The 17,743-nt window shown below is 43.6% G+C and overlaps 1 protein-coding gene across 1 annotated transcript in view; it reads left to right on the top strand.

Moving 5' to 3' along the window:
• The window catches only part of GRIP2 (glutamate receptor interacting protein 2), a 288,825-nt gene that overhangs the window by 175,931 nt on the left and 95,151 nt on the right, over positions 1-17,743 (top strand). The window contains 5 exon segments of the mRNA XM_029601383.1: positions 7,284-7,419; positions 11,576-11,721; positions 12,823-12,909; positions 13,519-13,594; positions 13,949-14,094. Coding sequence (XP_029457243.1) covers positions 7,284-7,419; positions 11,576-11,721; positions 12,823-12,909; positions 13,519-13,594; positions 13,949-14,094 — 591 coding nt within the window.

Here is a 17,743-nt window from a genome sequence, read left to right as displayed (position 1 = left end):
TCACCAGCGCTTCCTGCGCCTTGCGATACTGGGTCACAATTACCAGTTCCGTACACTACCCTTCGGCCTAGCTACCGCCCCCAGAACCTTCACCAAAATCATGGTGGTCGTGGCGACAACACTGAGGAAGGAAGGGATGTTGGTACACCCTTACCTGGACGACTGGTTGATCAGGGCAAAGTGTTCGGAAGAGAGCCGGCAGGTGACCAGCAGAGTCAAGAGCCTACTGCAGGAACTCGGTTGGGTCATGAACACGGGCAAGAGCAGTCTGCAGCCCTCTCAATCGCTAGAGTACCTGGGGGCCCGTTTCGACACCAAACAGAACAGTCTGCCTCCCTCCTCCAAGGAGAAGGAAACTGATGGAACAATTACGATTGATGACCAATGCACGCCCCAAGGTATGGGACTATCTTCAAGTCCTCGGCCTAATGGCATCAACCCTGGAGGTCGTCCCATGGGCAAAGGCCCATATGTGACCACTCTAGTGCTCCTTACTGTCACGATGGAACCCCCTGTCCCAGGACTACTCAATTCACCTCCAACTACCAGCAGAGGTACGTTCTCAGCTCCAGTGGTGGCTAGAGGAGTAAGCCTATCCCCACCAAACTGGATCTTGCTCACCATTGGTGTGAGCCTGCGAGGGTGGGGAGCCCACTAACAGGAACTGACGGCCCAGGGACACAGGGACAAAGAAGAGGCAGAATGGAACATAAACCGCCTGGAAGCTCGAGCAGTCAGACTAGCATGCCTGCGATTCAGCCACAGACTCTGAGGCAAAGCAATTCAAGTAATGTCTAACAACGTGACCAGTTGCTTACATCAACCGCCAGGGAGGAACCAGGAGTCAGCAGGTGTCTCTGGAGATAGACCCTCTCATGGCATGGGTGGCGATAAATAGGGATGTGAATCATTTTTTGACGATTTAAAATATCGTCAGATATTTTTCAAATCGTCATTAATCATTAAAGAGTGCGATACAATAGAAATTCCACCGATTTATCATGAAAAAATCATTAATCGGGTTAGTGCACACTAATGGGAGTTAGGACACAACCTAAAAACCCACCCCGATCCTTTAAAACTGCTCCCTTAGCCTCCAACACCCTCCCGACCCCCCCCCCCCCAAAAAAAAAGTTTTAAAATTACCTGGTGGTCCAGTGGGCCCCGGGAGCAATCTCCCGCTCTCGGGCCGTCGGCTGCCACTAATAAAAATGGCACAGATGGCCCTTTGCCCTTACCATGTGACAGGGTAACCGTGCCATTGGCCGGCCCCTGTCACATGGTAGGAGCACTGGACAGCCGGCACCATTTTTAAAGATGGCGCCGGCCGTCCAGTGCTCCTACCATGTGACAGGGGCCGGCCAATGGCACGGTTACCCTGTCACATGGTAAGGGCAAAGGGCCATCTGTGCCATTTCTATTAGTGGCAGCTGAAGGCCCGAGAGCGGGAGATTGCTCCCGGGGCCCACTGGACCACCAGGTAATTTTAAAACTTTTTTTTGGGGGGGGGGGGGGGTCGGGAGGGTGGTGGAGGCTAAGGGAGCAGTTTTAAAGGGTCGGGTGGGTTTTTTGTTTATCGGATCGGGCGCAGCCGATTTAAAATAAATAAAAAAAATAAAAAACCCGATCGGGCCGGACAAAAAAAAAATGCACGATTTGAATCAGAACCGAACAGATTCTGGTTCCGATTCTCATCTCTAGAGAAAAACCTACAAGGGATCTCGGCCTCCCACATCACAGGAAAAGACAACGTCTCAGCAGACTTCCTCAGCAGAGAGAGCCTGGACCTAGGAGAATGGATGTTGTCAACCACAGCCTTCCAGCTGATATTAAATCTCTGGGGCCTCCCAGCCATGGATCTACTGGCCCAAGTCCCCAGGTTCTTCAGCCGCAGACGAGAGCCACACTCCCAAGGAATCAATGCTGTTGTGCAGACTTGGCCAGAGGAAGACTTACTGTATGCCGCCCCCCCCCCCCCCCCCCCCCCCCCCCCCCCCCCCATGGCCACTACTGGGCAAGGTCATCCGCAAGCTAGAACATCACAGGGGACTAGTTCTACTAGTGGCCCTGGATTGGCCAAGACGATCATGGTACGTAGACATGCAAAGACTCCTTGTGGGGAACCCTCTGTACCTACCTTCACACAGGGACCTTCTCCGGCAGGGTCCGATTCTCTTACGGTCTGGCCCTTGAGAGGACTCGCCTGAAGAAGCGCAGTTACTCAAAGGCCGTGATTAATACCCTGCTCCGAGCGTGCAAGTTCTCCACATCCCTGTCATACATACGGATCTGGAGAGTATTCGAAGCCTGGTGTGAGGACCGCGGGATACTCCCATGGACAGCCAAGATTGCCATGATTCTGGAGTTGTACAGGACGATATGAAGAAGGGATTGTCACTCAACTCCCTCAAGATCCAAGTAGCTGCACTGACTTGCTTCAGAGCCGACGTGGACAGTATCTGGCTATCAACCCATCTGGATTTGTCCCGCTTCCTGAAAGGGGTTAAACAACTCCAACCACCCCTAAAGTGGCCAGTGCTTCTATGGAATCTCAATCTAGTATTAGATTTCCTAGCTGGGGCTTCCTTCAGACCAACACGTGGTCTTTTACTACACCTCTTAACATTGAAGACTGTATTCCTGGTGGCAATATGTTCAGCTCGTCACGTCTCTGAGCTACAGGCACAATCCTGTCGGGAACCGTTCCTTAGGTTCACGCCTGGAACCATACAACTGCGCACTGTCCCCTCCTTCCTACTGAAAGTGGTTTCAGAGTTTCACTTGAACCAAACCATCTCCGGATGAACATAAGGACTCTGAAGACTCACGCCTTCTTTGCCATCTAAATGTCGGCAGACTCCTAGTGAGGTACCTGGAAAGATCGGAACCAGTGTGCAAAACAGACCACTTGTTCGTTCTTCACTGCGGGAAGAAACAAGAAGCGGCCTCACAGGCGACCATAGCCCGCTGGATCAAGGAAGTAATCAAGGCAGCCTATATAGAGGCAGAGAAGCCCTTACCACTACAGGTTAAGGCTCATTCTACGAGGGCCAGGCAGTTTCTTGGGCAGAAATCAAGTTATTGTCGCCTGCCGAGATCTGTCGGGCAGCAACGTGGTCTTCCATACACACCTTCTCCAGGTTCTACTGCCTGGATGTTCAAGCCCGAGAAGGCACAGCCTTTACAAGGGCAGTACTAAGTGGGCCACGGGTAGCCTCCCACCCTGTCTGGGGAGTAGCTTTTGTACATCCCACTGGTCCTGAGTCCATCTGGCTACACGCTAGGAAATGGAGAAATTACTTACCTGATAATTTCGTTTTCCTTAATGTAGACAGTTGGACTCAGTATCCCGCCCACGGCTGCCCCAGAAAAGGAGAACCTTGGATAGCAAACCTCGAGACTAAGCAAATACAGGTAAGCCGCGGCCTACCCCTACTTCTAGACATCCACACTTTGTCCGGTGTCTACGTTAATTGGTTGTGTGCACTGGTGGTCTCCAGTTGGGAAATTAGTTGAACCAGTTAAAGTTTTATTTAATTAAGTTATTTAAGCAAAGATATATCCACAATGGCTTTTTGAAGAGAATACTGAAGAGCTGAGCTTACTGCAGGGGTATATCTAGAGTGACGTCAGTTATGAAATCTGACTCAGTCTCCCATCTGCTAGGACCAGTGGGCATTGTGCTCTTCTGCTGAGGCCCTCTGTCTACACTAAGGAAAACAAAATTATCAGGTAAGTAATTTCTCCAGTTTATACCCCATCATTTCTTGATACATAGCTTATATAGCTGCTGATCTTTCACTATAACTTCAATTCTGTATACTGCCACTTGGATGACTAGAGCTAAAACTATCAAATCCTCATGTTAAGTGCTATTCCAGTCTTCAATGAGACATTAAAATGCCTATTTAGTTGCCATTTTGAGAACCCAGGAAGGCCAAACTGGCCAGCACAGCAAGTTAGGCTCAGATGGTGTTAATGGTTTTTAGTAACACTAACTAAATTTCCTTGTGTGATTTGACCACTTCCACTGCACCCTACCACGAACATACCGTAGATCAATATCCCTATATTGTTTGAGTTTTATTAAACACATGTGTTTGCAAGAGACCTCCCACTGGACAGTGTCAGGTAAACTCCTCTTTCCGACATCACATTCTGCATCTTTGAAGACTGATGTATATAGTATGAGAGTGGTTCTCAGTCAGAGGTATGTGAAAGCTGGGTGGGGGGAAGGGGTATGCAGCCAATACACTATTGCCACAAACAAGGGGAGCCTGAACCATAAGATGGCCATCTGCTACTGTGCAGAAAGAGCCAATCTCCCTCTCTACCAGCTGAAACTGGATTGGAGCCTAACTATCCAACCTTCAGGAAAAAATTGAAAACACGGCTATTCTGAGAGAGAGAATATGATGGCCCCTAGTAAGAAAGGTCATATGACCTGCAGGCTAAAGGAAAAGGTCCCTGGCTAAATATAGAATAGTGTTTGTGTTTTTTTGTTTTTGTTTTTTGTATATTTAATTTGTGTTCTGTTTTTATAAGATGTTTTGATGTATTATATTTGAATGATGGTGTACACTACGTTGAGCAGGTCTTAGGATTTGATTCTGCAACATAATGAATCCTTGTTGCTCTTGGTGATCCCTTGTGAGCAGTGATCTTCAGAGCTACCTAGAATATACCATAAACACTATATTTTTTTTAATGGGAGAGTAAGGTGGGTAGAGAAGTGTAATATTAACCCTGCTCCCCTCCACACCCCCATCTCCCTAAAATTAGTAATCTGACACTCCCTCCTCCTGCTGTAGCTGCTTCCTCTTCTCCCTCAAGCTTCAAACTCGTGCCAGTTTGTCAGGCAGAGACAGTAAAGCACTGTGAGAAATGCACTCTTGCAATCTCCACTTTGCTGCACCAACGTCACTTCCTGCTGGATTCACTTTGAATTCAGCAGTGTTGGCATCTGCTTGTTGAGCGGTTTAGTGTCATTTGAAAAACAGGCCCAGATATCACGCACTTGCAGCATTTTTTTGTGAATTTTGAATTTTTGCGACCCTGGGGCTGCACCAGATATCTCACTCTTGAAAAGGGGTACGTAGTAGATGTGGAGAGTTGAGAACCACTATAGTAAGGGACAGTTTGACAGGAGCATGGATTGGCCCCAACACTGGATTTAGCATCACTGAAGCTTGGAGTTGAACCATTTCCTGACTTGAGTCCAGCCTTTCTCGCTAGCATTTCCAGCATTTCATTCTCATTTAATCTGTATGCTAACATTCTCTCTCCTGCTTTATAGCCATCAAATTTTGAGCCACCTGTGCAAATTAGACACCTGCACACCTCTTAATTATTTTTAGATACTAAATAAACCAAGGTTTGTGTGGATGCCATTTTGACACTTGCTATTGTCATCATAGATGATTTGGGTGTCAAAAGTGCTGAAAATTTTCCATTCTTTAAAAAGAATCTTACCAAAAATATCAAATACCAACTTGGAAAATAAAAGAACAGTGACTGCCAGCTGTCTAGAGAAGGAGGAGAGATCTGAGCTGGTTAAAGCTTTTAACAAATACTAAGTGCCTGAGTAGCAGGGCAGACAGATGTAGCAGGGAAGGGAACAGATAGCCAAGGGTTAAAGAGCGTTTCCTTTCAAAGGTGGCAAGGTAAAGAAACAACCATACATTAAAGGGAGAGTCCTGCCTGGAGCTTTGGGGAGGGAGGGACCAAAGCTTAGCTTCTTTACTGCTCACACCCATGCTTTACAGATACAAGAAGACCACCCTGGTCCCCGCTCATCCTTCCCAGATCCAGTGGCACAATATCCCCAGGTGGATGGCACTATCTAAGTGCCGCGACCTGTGCTGGAGTGACTGGGCATCATCGCTCCTGCTCATTTCACCACTGGATCTAGGAACGGGGTAAGAGGGGGTGGGACTGGAGCTCCCCAGCACTTGACAAGGACCTGGCACTGGGGCTAGGCCTCTGTGACAGGCCTGGCCCAGGCCTTGGTCCCAAGGTCTAGGGCAGTTTTTTCGTCAAAGGCCATGGCAGAAATTTTTTTTTTTTTCAGTTTGGCTAATGAACTAAACCCAAAAAAACCCCCCAAAACCTTAAATGAACCAAATAAAAATGGAGAACCAAAGCAAGCCAGAAACTTTGGGGCTGCACATCCTTACAAAGTATGTATTCAAAATATCAACCATTTCAGATCCTAATAGAGAGCTCTTATCTCCTGAAAGAGTCTGTTTCCTTGAGCCTACTTCGCTCATGGTGGTTAGTGGACCTGTCCTCCAGCATCTTGTCCAAACCTCCTTTTAAACCCCAAATCGATGATGCCTTCCAGCCTGGAGCTGTATCTATTAGCAGAAATTCTCCTTTTGAGGCTGTAGGTGTGGTGGGATCAGCTGCCATTGCATTTTGTCTTCTGGAGTACATGCACCACTTATTCAGTTCAAAAGCAGCTCCAAGTCCATGGCTCTGTTATGAGGGAGCTCATCACCAGTTTAATTTTTCTGTGGTGGCTTTTTGTATGAAACTGGTGAATTAACAGCTTGCACGCACAACTCATTGGTAACAAGTTTTCCATAACGACTCTCATCCCAGCAAGCCAGCGGTGTGTGCGCACACACTGCTAAATTTCAGTGTATTTTAGGGAATACTATTTATTTAAAATTTCATATAAACTGTGCATTACAAATTACTTGATCTTGGACTTTGCACAGTAAAGAACTGGAAAAGATGTGATTCTCTTTTTTTTTTACATATGAGGAAAGATGAGAGAATCCATGTTTTGCTTTGCTTCCCTTGTACTTCCTTGTTGTCCTGGGTCCCGTCTTGCATGGCTGCTCCAGTACCTCCCTTTTTCAGTGACTGAAAGGTGCAATGACTCCCAGTAGTGCAGGCGAGGAGGTCTGCTCTGGCTAAGAAGGTGAGATGAAAGCTCACACTTATGCCTGCAAGGAAGCAATTATACAAGTACAGAGCTGAACCTCATCTGTTTTCATTGTAGCTGATTGGTATAATTTGGTACAGTCCTCTGACTTTTCTGTTAGAATCAGATACTTCTTAGTAAATTTCTGAAAGTCCGTAGCCTACTGAGCAACTTGGGATCAGCAGGTAAACTGGCTTGGACTATTCAGTGGTGAAACTCAATAATTCTTGTGTTCTTATCATAGGACACAAAATGACCACTAGTTGTCGGTTTGTCTGAATAGCTTTTAGTGCTGTAAGGGCTAACTTTAACATGTTCTGGCATAGCAAAATATACTTTTCTTTATTTCCAGAGGAATTCAGAGGAGTTACTCTTGTGGAGCTGATTAAGAAAGAGGGGAGTACTCTTGGCCTTACTATATCTGGTGGGACAGACAAAGATGGCAAGCCAAGAGTCTCCAACCTAAGGCCGGGAGGCCTTGCTTCGAGGTGAGTGGAGCCCTCCTTAAAAACACCGCAGGGTAGTAAAGCTAGAAGAAGTGAAGGGAATGAGAGATGGAATAATTTAACAGCTGGGGTGCTCTATATAGCTGTTCTTTCCGCACAAACACGGTATTTCAGATTTTGGTGGAATAAAACTTAACTATGTTTCAAAGTCATGTTTACACTTGGGAATCTTAAAACTATGAGGAAGTTTTGTAACATGTAGTACTGGGATGTTGGCATTTCTGTTCACCTGATGTTAGTCTACCCCTGCTAAATTAAGGGCAGTGTCTAGGTTTTACAAATCTGCGAATGAAATGGCGCGCTCTATACTCGCACCAGCCATATTTTATATAGCAAAGCTTGGGATTAACACTAGGGTTGTCAACTGACTCCAGATTCTCAGGACAGGCTGATCTGATCCTGATTTTAGTCCCATTGCATGCAGGAAGTTGTAGTCTTGCATTTCTAAGGAAATGCTATAGGGAAGACAGAACTACAAGTCCCTGCATGCAATGGGGTAAAACCAGGACTGGATCAACCTTCCTAAAAATCTAGAGCCAGTTGACAAACCTAATTAACATGCTGGTTTCTTTTCTTAACTGGGTTTCCGAATCTAGTTGGTTTTCTGGACTATAGATCTGATTTTGCTAAGAAAATGTTGCCATACTGGGTCAGAGGGTCTTTCAAGCCCAGCATTCTGTTTCCAACAGTGGCCAGTCCAGGATACAAATACCTGGCAAGTATCCAAACATTAAATAGATCCCATACTACTAATGCCGGTAATAAGTAGTGGCTATTCCCTAAGTCAAATGGAACATAAGAAAATGCCATACTGGGTCAGACCAAGGGTCCATCAAGCCCAGCATCCTGTTTCCAATAGTGGCCAATCCAGGCCATAAGAACCTGGCAAGTACCCAAAAACTAAGTCTATTCCATGTTACCATTGCTAATGGCAGTGGCTATTCTCTAAGTGAACTTAATAGCAGGTAATGGACTTCTCCTCCAAGAACTTATCCAATCCTTTTTTAAACAAGGCTATACTAACTGCACTATCCACATCCTCTGGCAACAAATTCCAGAGTTTAATTGTGCGTTGAGTAAAAAAGAACTTTCTCCGATTAGTTTTAAATGTGCCCCATGCTAACTTCATGGAGTGCCCCCTAGTCTTTCTACTATCCGAAAGAGTAAATAACCGATTCACATCTACCCGTTCTAGACCTCTCATGATTTTAAACATCTCTATCATATCCCCCCTCAGCCGTCTCTTCTCCAAGCTGAAAAGTCCTAACCTCTTTAGTCTTTCCTCATAGGGGAGCTGTTCCATTCCCCTTATCATTTTGGTAGCCCTTCTCTGTACCTTCTCCATCGCAATTATATCTTTTTTGAGATGCGGCGACCAGAATTGTACACAGTATTCAAGGTGCGGTCTCACCATGGAACGATAGAGGCATTATGACATTTTCCGTTTTATTCACCATTCCCTTTCTAATAATTCCCAACATTCTGTATGCCTTTTTGACTGCCACAGCACACTGAACCGACGATTTCAATGTGTTATCCACTATGACGCCTAGATCTCTTTCTTGGGTTGTAGCACCTAATATGGAACCCAACATTGTGTAATTATTACAGCATGGGTTATTTTTCCCTATATGCTTCACCTTGCACTTATCCATTACATTTCATCTGCCATTTGGATGCCCAATTTTCCAGTCTCACAAGGTCTTCCTGCAATTTATCACAATCTGCTTGTGATTTAACTACTCTGAACAATTTTGCCATCTGCAAATTTGATTATCTCACTCGTATTTCTTTCCAGATCATTTATAAATATATTGAAAAGTAAGGGACCCAGTGCAATTTATGGACTTCTCTTCCAGGAACTTGTCCAAACCTTTTTTTAAACCCAGCTAAGCTAACTGCCTTAACCACATTCTCTGGCAATGAATTCCATAGCTTCGTTGTGTGTGGAGTGTGAGAATTTTCTCCAATTTATTTTAAATGTGCTACTTGCTAACTTCACAGAATGATCATCAGTCCTATTATTTGAAAGAGCAAATAACTGATTCTCATTTACCCATTCTATATTCTCATGATTTTGTAGACCTCCATCATATCCCACCTTGGCTGTCTCTCTTCTCCAAGCTGAACAGCCCTAACCTCCTTAGTCTTTATTTATAGGGGAGCCGTTCCATCCCCTTTATCATTAAGGTTGCTTTTCTCTGTACCTTTTCCAGTGCATCTCTATACTTTTTTTAATGTGACCAGAATTGAATACAGTACTCAAGATGTGATCTCTCCATAGAGCGATACAGGCATTATGATATTCATCATTTTATTCACCATTCCTTTCCTAATTCCTAACATTCTGTTTGCTTTTTTGACCACCACAGCACACTGAGTCAATGATTTCAATGAATTGTCCACAGTGACATCTAGATCTTTCCTGGGTAGTAATGCCTAACATGAAACCTAACATTGTGTAACTACAGCATGGGTTATTTTTACATTGCAAGTGCCCATTTAAAATTTAATCTGCTATTTGGACGCCCAATCTTCCAATCTCGAAGGGTCCTCCTGCAATTTATCACTATCTGCTTGTGATTTAACACACTGATTAATTTTGTCATCTGCAGATTTGATCGCCTCACTCATCATTCCACTTTCCAGATCATTTATAAATATATTAAAAAGCACTGATCTGAGTACAGTACAAGTCCCTGAGGCACTCCACTGTTTTATCTCTCTCCACTGAGAAAACTGACCATTTAATCCTATTCTGTTTCCTGTCTTTTAACCAGTTTGCAGTCCACAAAAGGACATCGCTCCTATCCCATGACTTTTTAAAAATTTTCTTAAAGGGTCTCATGGGGTATTTTTGTCAAGCACCTTCTGAAAATCCAAATACACTAATCTACTGGCTCACCTTTATCCCCATGTTTATTAATGCTTTCAAAAAAATGTAGCAGATTTGTGAGGCAAGTGTTCCCTTGGGTAAAACCATGCTGGCTATGTTCCATTTAAACCTTGCCTTTATTTGTTTAGATTTATATTCTGCTTTTTTGCACTTTTTTCAGCACTTCAAAGAGGATCTATAAGTTCTGTGATTTTTGGTCTTTAGAATAGTTTCCATGATTTTTCCCAGCACCAAAGTCAGGCTCACCGGTCTATGATCACTGACTGGAGCCAATTTTTAAATATCTGGGTTACATTGGTCACTTTCCAGTCTTCAGGTACAATGGATGATTTTAAGGATCAGTTACAAATTAACTAGTAATAGATCTGAAATTTCATTTTTTGGTTCTTTCAGAATCCTATGATGTATACCATCTGATCCTGATGATTTGCTACTCTTCTGTATGTCAATCTGGCCTGCTATATTTTCCAGGTTCAGTGTGATTTTGGTTCAGTTCATCTGCATCATCATCCTGGAAAACCATTATAAGTGTAATATGTGTTGAGATTATAAATTTCCTTACTTGTGATTTTTATATAACTTAACTTGGTGGCATTTCTGGGCAGAGTTATCTGGTTAAGTTTGGTCTGTTGTCAGCCAGTGGAAATTTTCAAATTCTGCCATTTGTCCAGCTAAGTCCAGATTTAGCCAAACAAATGGTTCTGAATTTAACTTCTAGGTATTTTAGGAGTGGGAGCTGATACAATAGATATCTGATCCTGCAAAATCCCCCTTATCCACACCATAACAAATCTTGCTGGTAGTTCTCTGCCCCCCACCCAGATTTGTCATTCCTCCCCACTTTTACAGTCTGTCGGTGACACTAAGACATGGTCTGTGTACAGAAGTGCACCTAGTAACAGTAGGAATGAACTTGCTGTGGACAGAAAACCTGTGCAGTCTCAAGATTTCAAGGTGCCATCCAGAAATATGGACACAGCAACCCTGCACAGCCCTTCACATGTGTCCTTACAAATACAATGCATGTTTTCATGCTGGCATCCTGAACTCTTATTTTACTGTGCTTCTACGGAAACAAAAATATGCTGATGTGTTCTAAGCAAGAAAGGAATTCTAGGATTATTTCTTTAGTTGTTCTGATAAGCTAGTGGAGGGGGTTACCAGCATTTCACTGCAGCACTCTGGGCCCACTGGGGCTTAGCCATCCTCCGTTGTATGTAACACAGCGTCCCTTTTTTTCAGAAGTGATCAGTTAAATGTTGGCGATTACATTAAGTCTGTGAATGGCATCAACTTGACCAAGCTGCGCCATGACGAAATTATTAGTCTCCTGAAGAATGTGGGGGAACGTGTGGTCCTGGAAGTAGAGTATGAATTGCCCCAAGTTGGTGAGTCCACGGAGCAGCATGCCACTACTTACTATTTCTGGCCTTGTTTGGTAAGTCAGCATTCATCTGCCGCTGTTGGAGATAAATCTGTCCCCACTGTTTGAGACAAAGGCTCTCTCAATTTCCTTTTTCTAGGGTTCCCCTCCCTGTGGTTTGTTTTCTTCTCTTAATGCACATGGTACAGAGTGGAATTAGAAAAAGGGAGCTGGAGGAGTTTGTGTCTGGATAGACAAACCTAAAAATACAATAACTTCTTGAAGTGAAGAGCAGAGACTTGACAGAAAACCAATGAAATGCAGCTAAGAGAGGACAGATAACCAGAGGAGAGACCTGGCAGTTTAAAAAATACATTTACGCTACAGAAATTTATAGGAAATGTCAAAGGGGAAACATTTCTTCTCTGTTTGGAAAGAGCTTCTAAGTATCTTCGGCATAGCTAACCTGCATATCTTAAATTGCTGGGTAACTAAAAGTTTAGGGAACTTCATGGTCATTTTATAGGGGGTTTTTTTCGGTGTATGTGTGTGTTTTCACATGCAACTGTCTTTTTTTTTTCTTTTGATTATTCATGGTCATTCATAACCAGGCCTAGGATCCAGTGCCATGAGTTTTATTCACAACCACCTAGGTTCCCTTATTTCATATCTCCTCCCAACTTACTTTAGATAATACAGCAGCAGTCTTTGATCAGGGGCCATGGGCCCTAAATCAGGCCCCTAGATATCACTGTTGTGCAGTGGCTGAGACTTCCTTCCCCTCCATCCCAGGGGCTGTAAACATTGCCTCTGCAGCATCCACAGGTGACCCGAGCCAGAGCTTGAATCCCAGGTTCTCTGCTTGGCTGCTGAACTAGCCGACATGGAAATATTTGAGATCAGATGGGGATTACTTACGCATCGCAGCAATGCGCAATTTATTAATGCAATGACCTGTCTGCATTTCCAGCAGCTTGCTGTGGTGGCTTGCTTGGAAGTAAATAAAGCTTGGGGATGGGGAGGGAAGCCTGTGCGGATAAATCTCACCTCCCTGAGTTGGAGTGTGGGTGTTTGTTCTTTTTTTTATTTTATTTTTTAATTTTTTTTTTTGTGTTCTTCATTCTAGTACCAGAGTGTGGCTCTGCCACAATGCCAAAGACCATCGAGATCTCCCTGTTCAGGGAGGGGAATAGTTTTGGCTTTGTGATAAGAGGTCAGTGCTCATCTTTATTTTATGGTATTCACAGATTGGAACACATTAGAGGCTCCACATGGTGGGAGGAGTAAAAGTCGGGTAAACATGAGCCTAAGCAGCACTTCAGTAGTAAGCAACAGAACTCCTTGGTGCCTTTCACACGCGAGACGAGAAGAACTGTTTAATAAATAGCAGTACTGCAGCCACCTCTATGGTACAAGAACCTTTTTCCTGAGACACCGTGAAACACAGAATGAAATCTTTTGACTACCATAATGTAAATAACAAGTGGAACAGAGGGCACACCCATCCCTAAAATTGCATCTCCAGTTGTTCAGAGCATATACCCTGCACTTCAGTAGCAAAGTATGAACCCTAATGGTGGTGGGATTTGAACTCATGGCCCTCTGTTCCAGAAGAAGAACTGCACAGTACATAAAATTGGTTTGTGTTATCAAAGTACCAATGACTTGCATGCATGAGTGCTAAAATTGAATGCAGCTAGAATTTGCATTAGTGGGTATATTTTGTGCATTGATGAAACCTTTATTCCAAAGCAGATGTAGGGAGAGGGAGGCCAGCTAGTCTGGCACCATGATATAACTTGGCACGTGGCTTCTTTTGTAGGGGGAGCTCATGACGACTGGCACAAATCACGACCATTGGTGGTCACTTATGTTAGGCCAGGTGGACCTGCAGACAGGTAAGAATTTTATTCATGCAATTTTAAGAAATCTCAGACTCCTGGTAGGAGCTAGCTAGAATCAAAAAGAGTGATTATAGTGTTTGGCTCTCAATGGATTTAAATTCCATTTGCTTCCACTGACAATCCCTGGGCAAGGCAATTTCATCTGCCGTTGTCTCAGGTGCCTGCTTAAATTGTGAACTCTTTGGGTGGGGGGAAGTGACTCACCGCCATTGTACAGCAATGCGTCCGTCCAGCAGAAGCATAAAACAAGAGTGTTGAGGGTGCCACCTTCTTACAGGAGATTCTCTCCCTCCACTCCTGCATATCTTGCTCTAATCCCTCACTTGCTGTGATTCTGGTTTTCTGCAGGGAGGGGACGCTGAAGGTTGGGGACCGCCTGCTGAGCGTCGATGGCATTCCACTTCATAACGTGATGCATTCGGATGCACTGAACATCCTACGGCAGTGTGGTCAGGAGGCCGTCTTCCAGATAGAGTTTGATGTCTCTCTCAGGGGTAAGGGGGAATATAAATCGGTTTGGGACCAGGAGGTGATGCTTACATAGTCCCCTCCCCCCCCCATTAGTACTGCGGTTGCTCTAGTGCAGTGGATCCTGTGAGAAGTGTCGTAGGAATACGTTTGGCTTCCCCCCCTCCTCTTTGTAATATCTCCTTTCATGGAAATGGTTCAGCAAAGAACATACAAAAACCCATGCCACCACCGGGTGAATGTGCGAGAGAGAATCAAATGTTTAAATGTAACATTGGGCCAAATCCGTTAAAGGCCCTTTCTATGGGGGAAAAATGGAATTTTTCTCTTACCCCTGGACCCAGATTAGAGCGAGGCAGGTGAAGGGGATTCTAGTGGGAGCTTCGTGCGTATTGAATACTTTTCCTGTCTTTTCCAACTTGGTGGTGCAGGCTGAAATTGTTGAAAGAACAAGTTTTGTTTTGTTTTGTTTTTTTTAAACGTTTTCTCGCAACCCTGAAACCCTCTCTGAAGGTGACCTTCTTTCTCCATTTTTGCAGGGAGCTTTATAAAAACAGACTTTCATACCCATGGACCTCACTGTGACTGGAAACATTTTTTTTTTTTGTATGTAAAGATGTTACAGGAGAAATTTAATTTCTGGATCCTTCGAACGCTCGTAAAAACAGAAGTTCTGATGTGTCTATATGAAGTCACTCTGGTTTTGGTGTGGGGGAGGGGGCAGGATTGATTTTGAGGCATTAACGAGACACTGTCTATAACGAACTATAGTCCTTTTTAATAAGGCAAATTTACCAGCTTGCCTGCCTTTAGCAGCAGAAAATGCACAAGGTGTACGGTATTCCTGCCTTATTTTCCTGTTGTCAAGTCCTATGGGTCAGAATGCAATTCTGGATCCTGATTTTATTGTATAAAATGGCTTCGTGGATGGAGCCGAGAGCCAGGAGTCACGAGGGGGCCCCCTTCTGCCTTGGGATCTTGGACTAGTTTAACCAGCCTGGACCTTAAGTGGGTATAAACCGTGGCATTATCCTCTACGTCTCTGCTGCACACTGTAACAGCACTGGGTTTGTGCTGGTTACTCTCTGAGATTCCCTGACTAAGAGAGTATCCTCACTTTGTGGTAATGGATGGACTTGGAAGGTCATTTTGTGTGTGTACTTCTCATTCGCATGCATTTTCCTCAGCTAATTAAAATATGTACTTGATTTTACTTGATATGAGAAGTGGACGCATATATATTGAAACCCCTTCAAGGCACAGACTCTGCCATTCAGCCAGCACTAGGAAATGAAAATTGATTGGAGTCAAATGTACAAACATTCAATTTGCCCTCATGTCCTCTGTCCTTCCTCTTTTTTTAATTAATTTGGCCCTAACAGCCTGTGTTAATCATTGCTTGCTAATTTTTTTGCATTTGCTAGCTTGTTCTAATGCCCTCCCCAGTTTATTGGATGAGGGCCTAAAGTTGACTCATGATGGTGAAGTCTCTGCTGCTTGTACTAGTTTGATTTATTTATATATTATTTTTGTTTGGTTCGATTTGGAGTCTGAGCAGATTATTCAGGGACCCTTTCCCTTGTGAATTTTTCCCTCTATTGTTGGTATATAGTTAGATGTAACATGCAGGGAAGAAGGGAGCTAGACTGGAGGCCCTCCACTTGTTTGACCTGCATTGAACAGATCATAATTTCATATAGACATATTATTCTTCCAAATCAGATTCCTGTTTGGAATGCTTGTGCTTTTTTTTTTTTTTTAATTCTACTACATGTAAGCATTTGCTCCTGGAAACTTGCATGCTTAATACGGAATTTGGGCCTAACCACAGAGTTACCTCTGGTCCACATAGCTGCTTTTCCTGCCTCTGGACCAGCACAGATACCTGCCAAGATGCAATTAAAAAGCAGTAGAATTTTTTTTTTTGCAGAATACCTTGACTTTTGAAAATGACCCTTCCACATAGATCCCTGAATTTTGCCTTTTCCTTCATGGAAATTTAAAAAAAAATAAGGCCTTTGATCATTTTTAAGTTGTTTTTTTTTTTTTTTTTTTTTTGTTTTATTGTGGCTATTCAAAAATGATCCCCAAGAAATGTGTGTAATGTTCTGGGCTTACAAAGAATAAGCAGGCAAGATCATTGAGCAGAAAGTGTCAAATTCTGTTCTTACTCTGTCCTGTCTTGCTTCTCTTCTTACATCTCCCATCACACTTTTTAACATTTCCTCTGGTGGATCCTTCTCTACTGCCATCCCACTAGCAATTGATGTGCTTCAGGATTCTCTCCTGGGCCGCCGCCTTTCTGTATACTAATTCCCTTGGTGCTCTGATTTCCTCTTATAGCTTTGAGTACCATCTTTATGCTGATGATTTCCAGATTTATACCTCTACTTCAGAAAGTTCATCAGGAATCCAGTCCCAGATCTTGGCTTATTTGTCTGACATTGCTGCCTGGAAGTTCCACTGCCACCTTAAATTCCACATGGCCAAGACAGAGCTACATAAGAACATAAGAAATTGCCAATCTGAGTCAGACCAAGGGTCCATCAAGCCCAGCATTCTGTTTCCAACAGTGGCCAATTCAGGCTACAAGTACTTGGCAAGTACCCAAACACTAAGTAGATCCCATGCTACTGATGCCACTACTAGCAGTGGCTATTCCTTAAGGCAACTTGATTAATAGCAGTTAATGGACTTCTCCTCCAAGAACTTATCCAAATCAGTTTTAAACACACTACACTAACTTTACTAACCACATCCTCTGACAACAAATTCCAGGGCTTAATTGTGCATTGAGTGAAAGAATTTTCTCCCATTTGTTTTAAAGGTGCTACTTTCTAACTTCATAGTGCCCCCTAGTCCTTCTATTAACCGAAAGTGTAAATAACAGATTCACATTTACCTGTTCTAGACCTAAACCTCTATCTTATCCCCCCTCAGCTGTCTCTTCTCCAAGCTGAACAGCCCTAACCTCTTCAGCCTTTCCTCATAGGAGAGCTGTTCCATCCCCTTCAACATTTTGGTAGTCCTTCTCTGTACCTTCTCCAGCACAACTATATCTTTTTTGAGATGCGGCAACCAGAATCGTACACAGTATTCAAGGTGCGGTCTCACCATGGAGTGATACAGAGGCATTATGACATTTTCCATTTTATTCACCATTCCCTTCCTAATAACTTCTAACCTTGTTTGCTTTTTTTGACTGCCGCAGCACACTGAGCAGACTATTTCAATGTATTATCCTTTATCCTGGATGGTAGTTCCTAATATGGAACATAATATTGTGTTAACTATAGCATGGGTTATTTTTCCCTATACGCATCACCTTGTACTTGTCCACATTAAATTTCATCTGTCATTTGGATGGCCAGTCTTCCAGTCTCGCAAATTCTTCCTGCAATTTATCACAATCCGCTTGTGATTTAACTACTCTGAATAATTTTATATCTACAAATTTGATTACCTTACTCATCGTATTCCTTTCCAGATCATTTATAAATATATTGAAATGCACTGATCCAAGTACAGATCCCCGAGGCACTCCACTGTTTACCCTTTTCCACTGAGAAAACTGACCATTTAATCCTACTGTTTCCTGTCTTTTAACCAGTTTGTAATCCACGAAAAAACAGTCTCCTATCCCACGACTTTTTAGTTTTCTTAGACACCTCCGAT

Source organism: Rhinatrema bivittatum, chromosome 4 (genome assembly GCF_901001135.1).
Source record: "Rhinatrema bivittatum chromosome 4, aRhiBiv1.1, whole genome shotgun sequence".
Taxonomy (NCBI): Eukaryota; Metazoa; Chordata; class Amphibia; order Gymnophiona; family Rhinatrematidae; genus Rhinatrema; species Rhinatrema bivittatum.
This window is presented reverse-complemented; position numbering and strand designations above follow the sequence as displayed.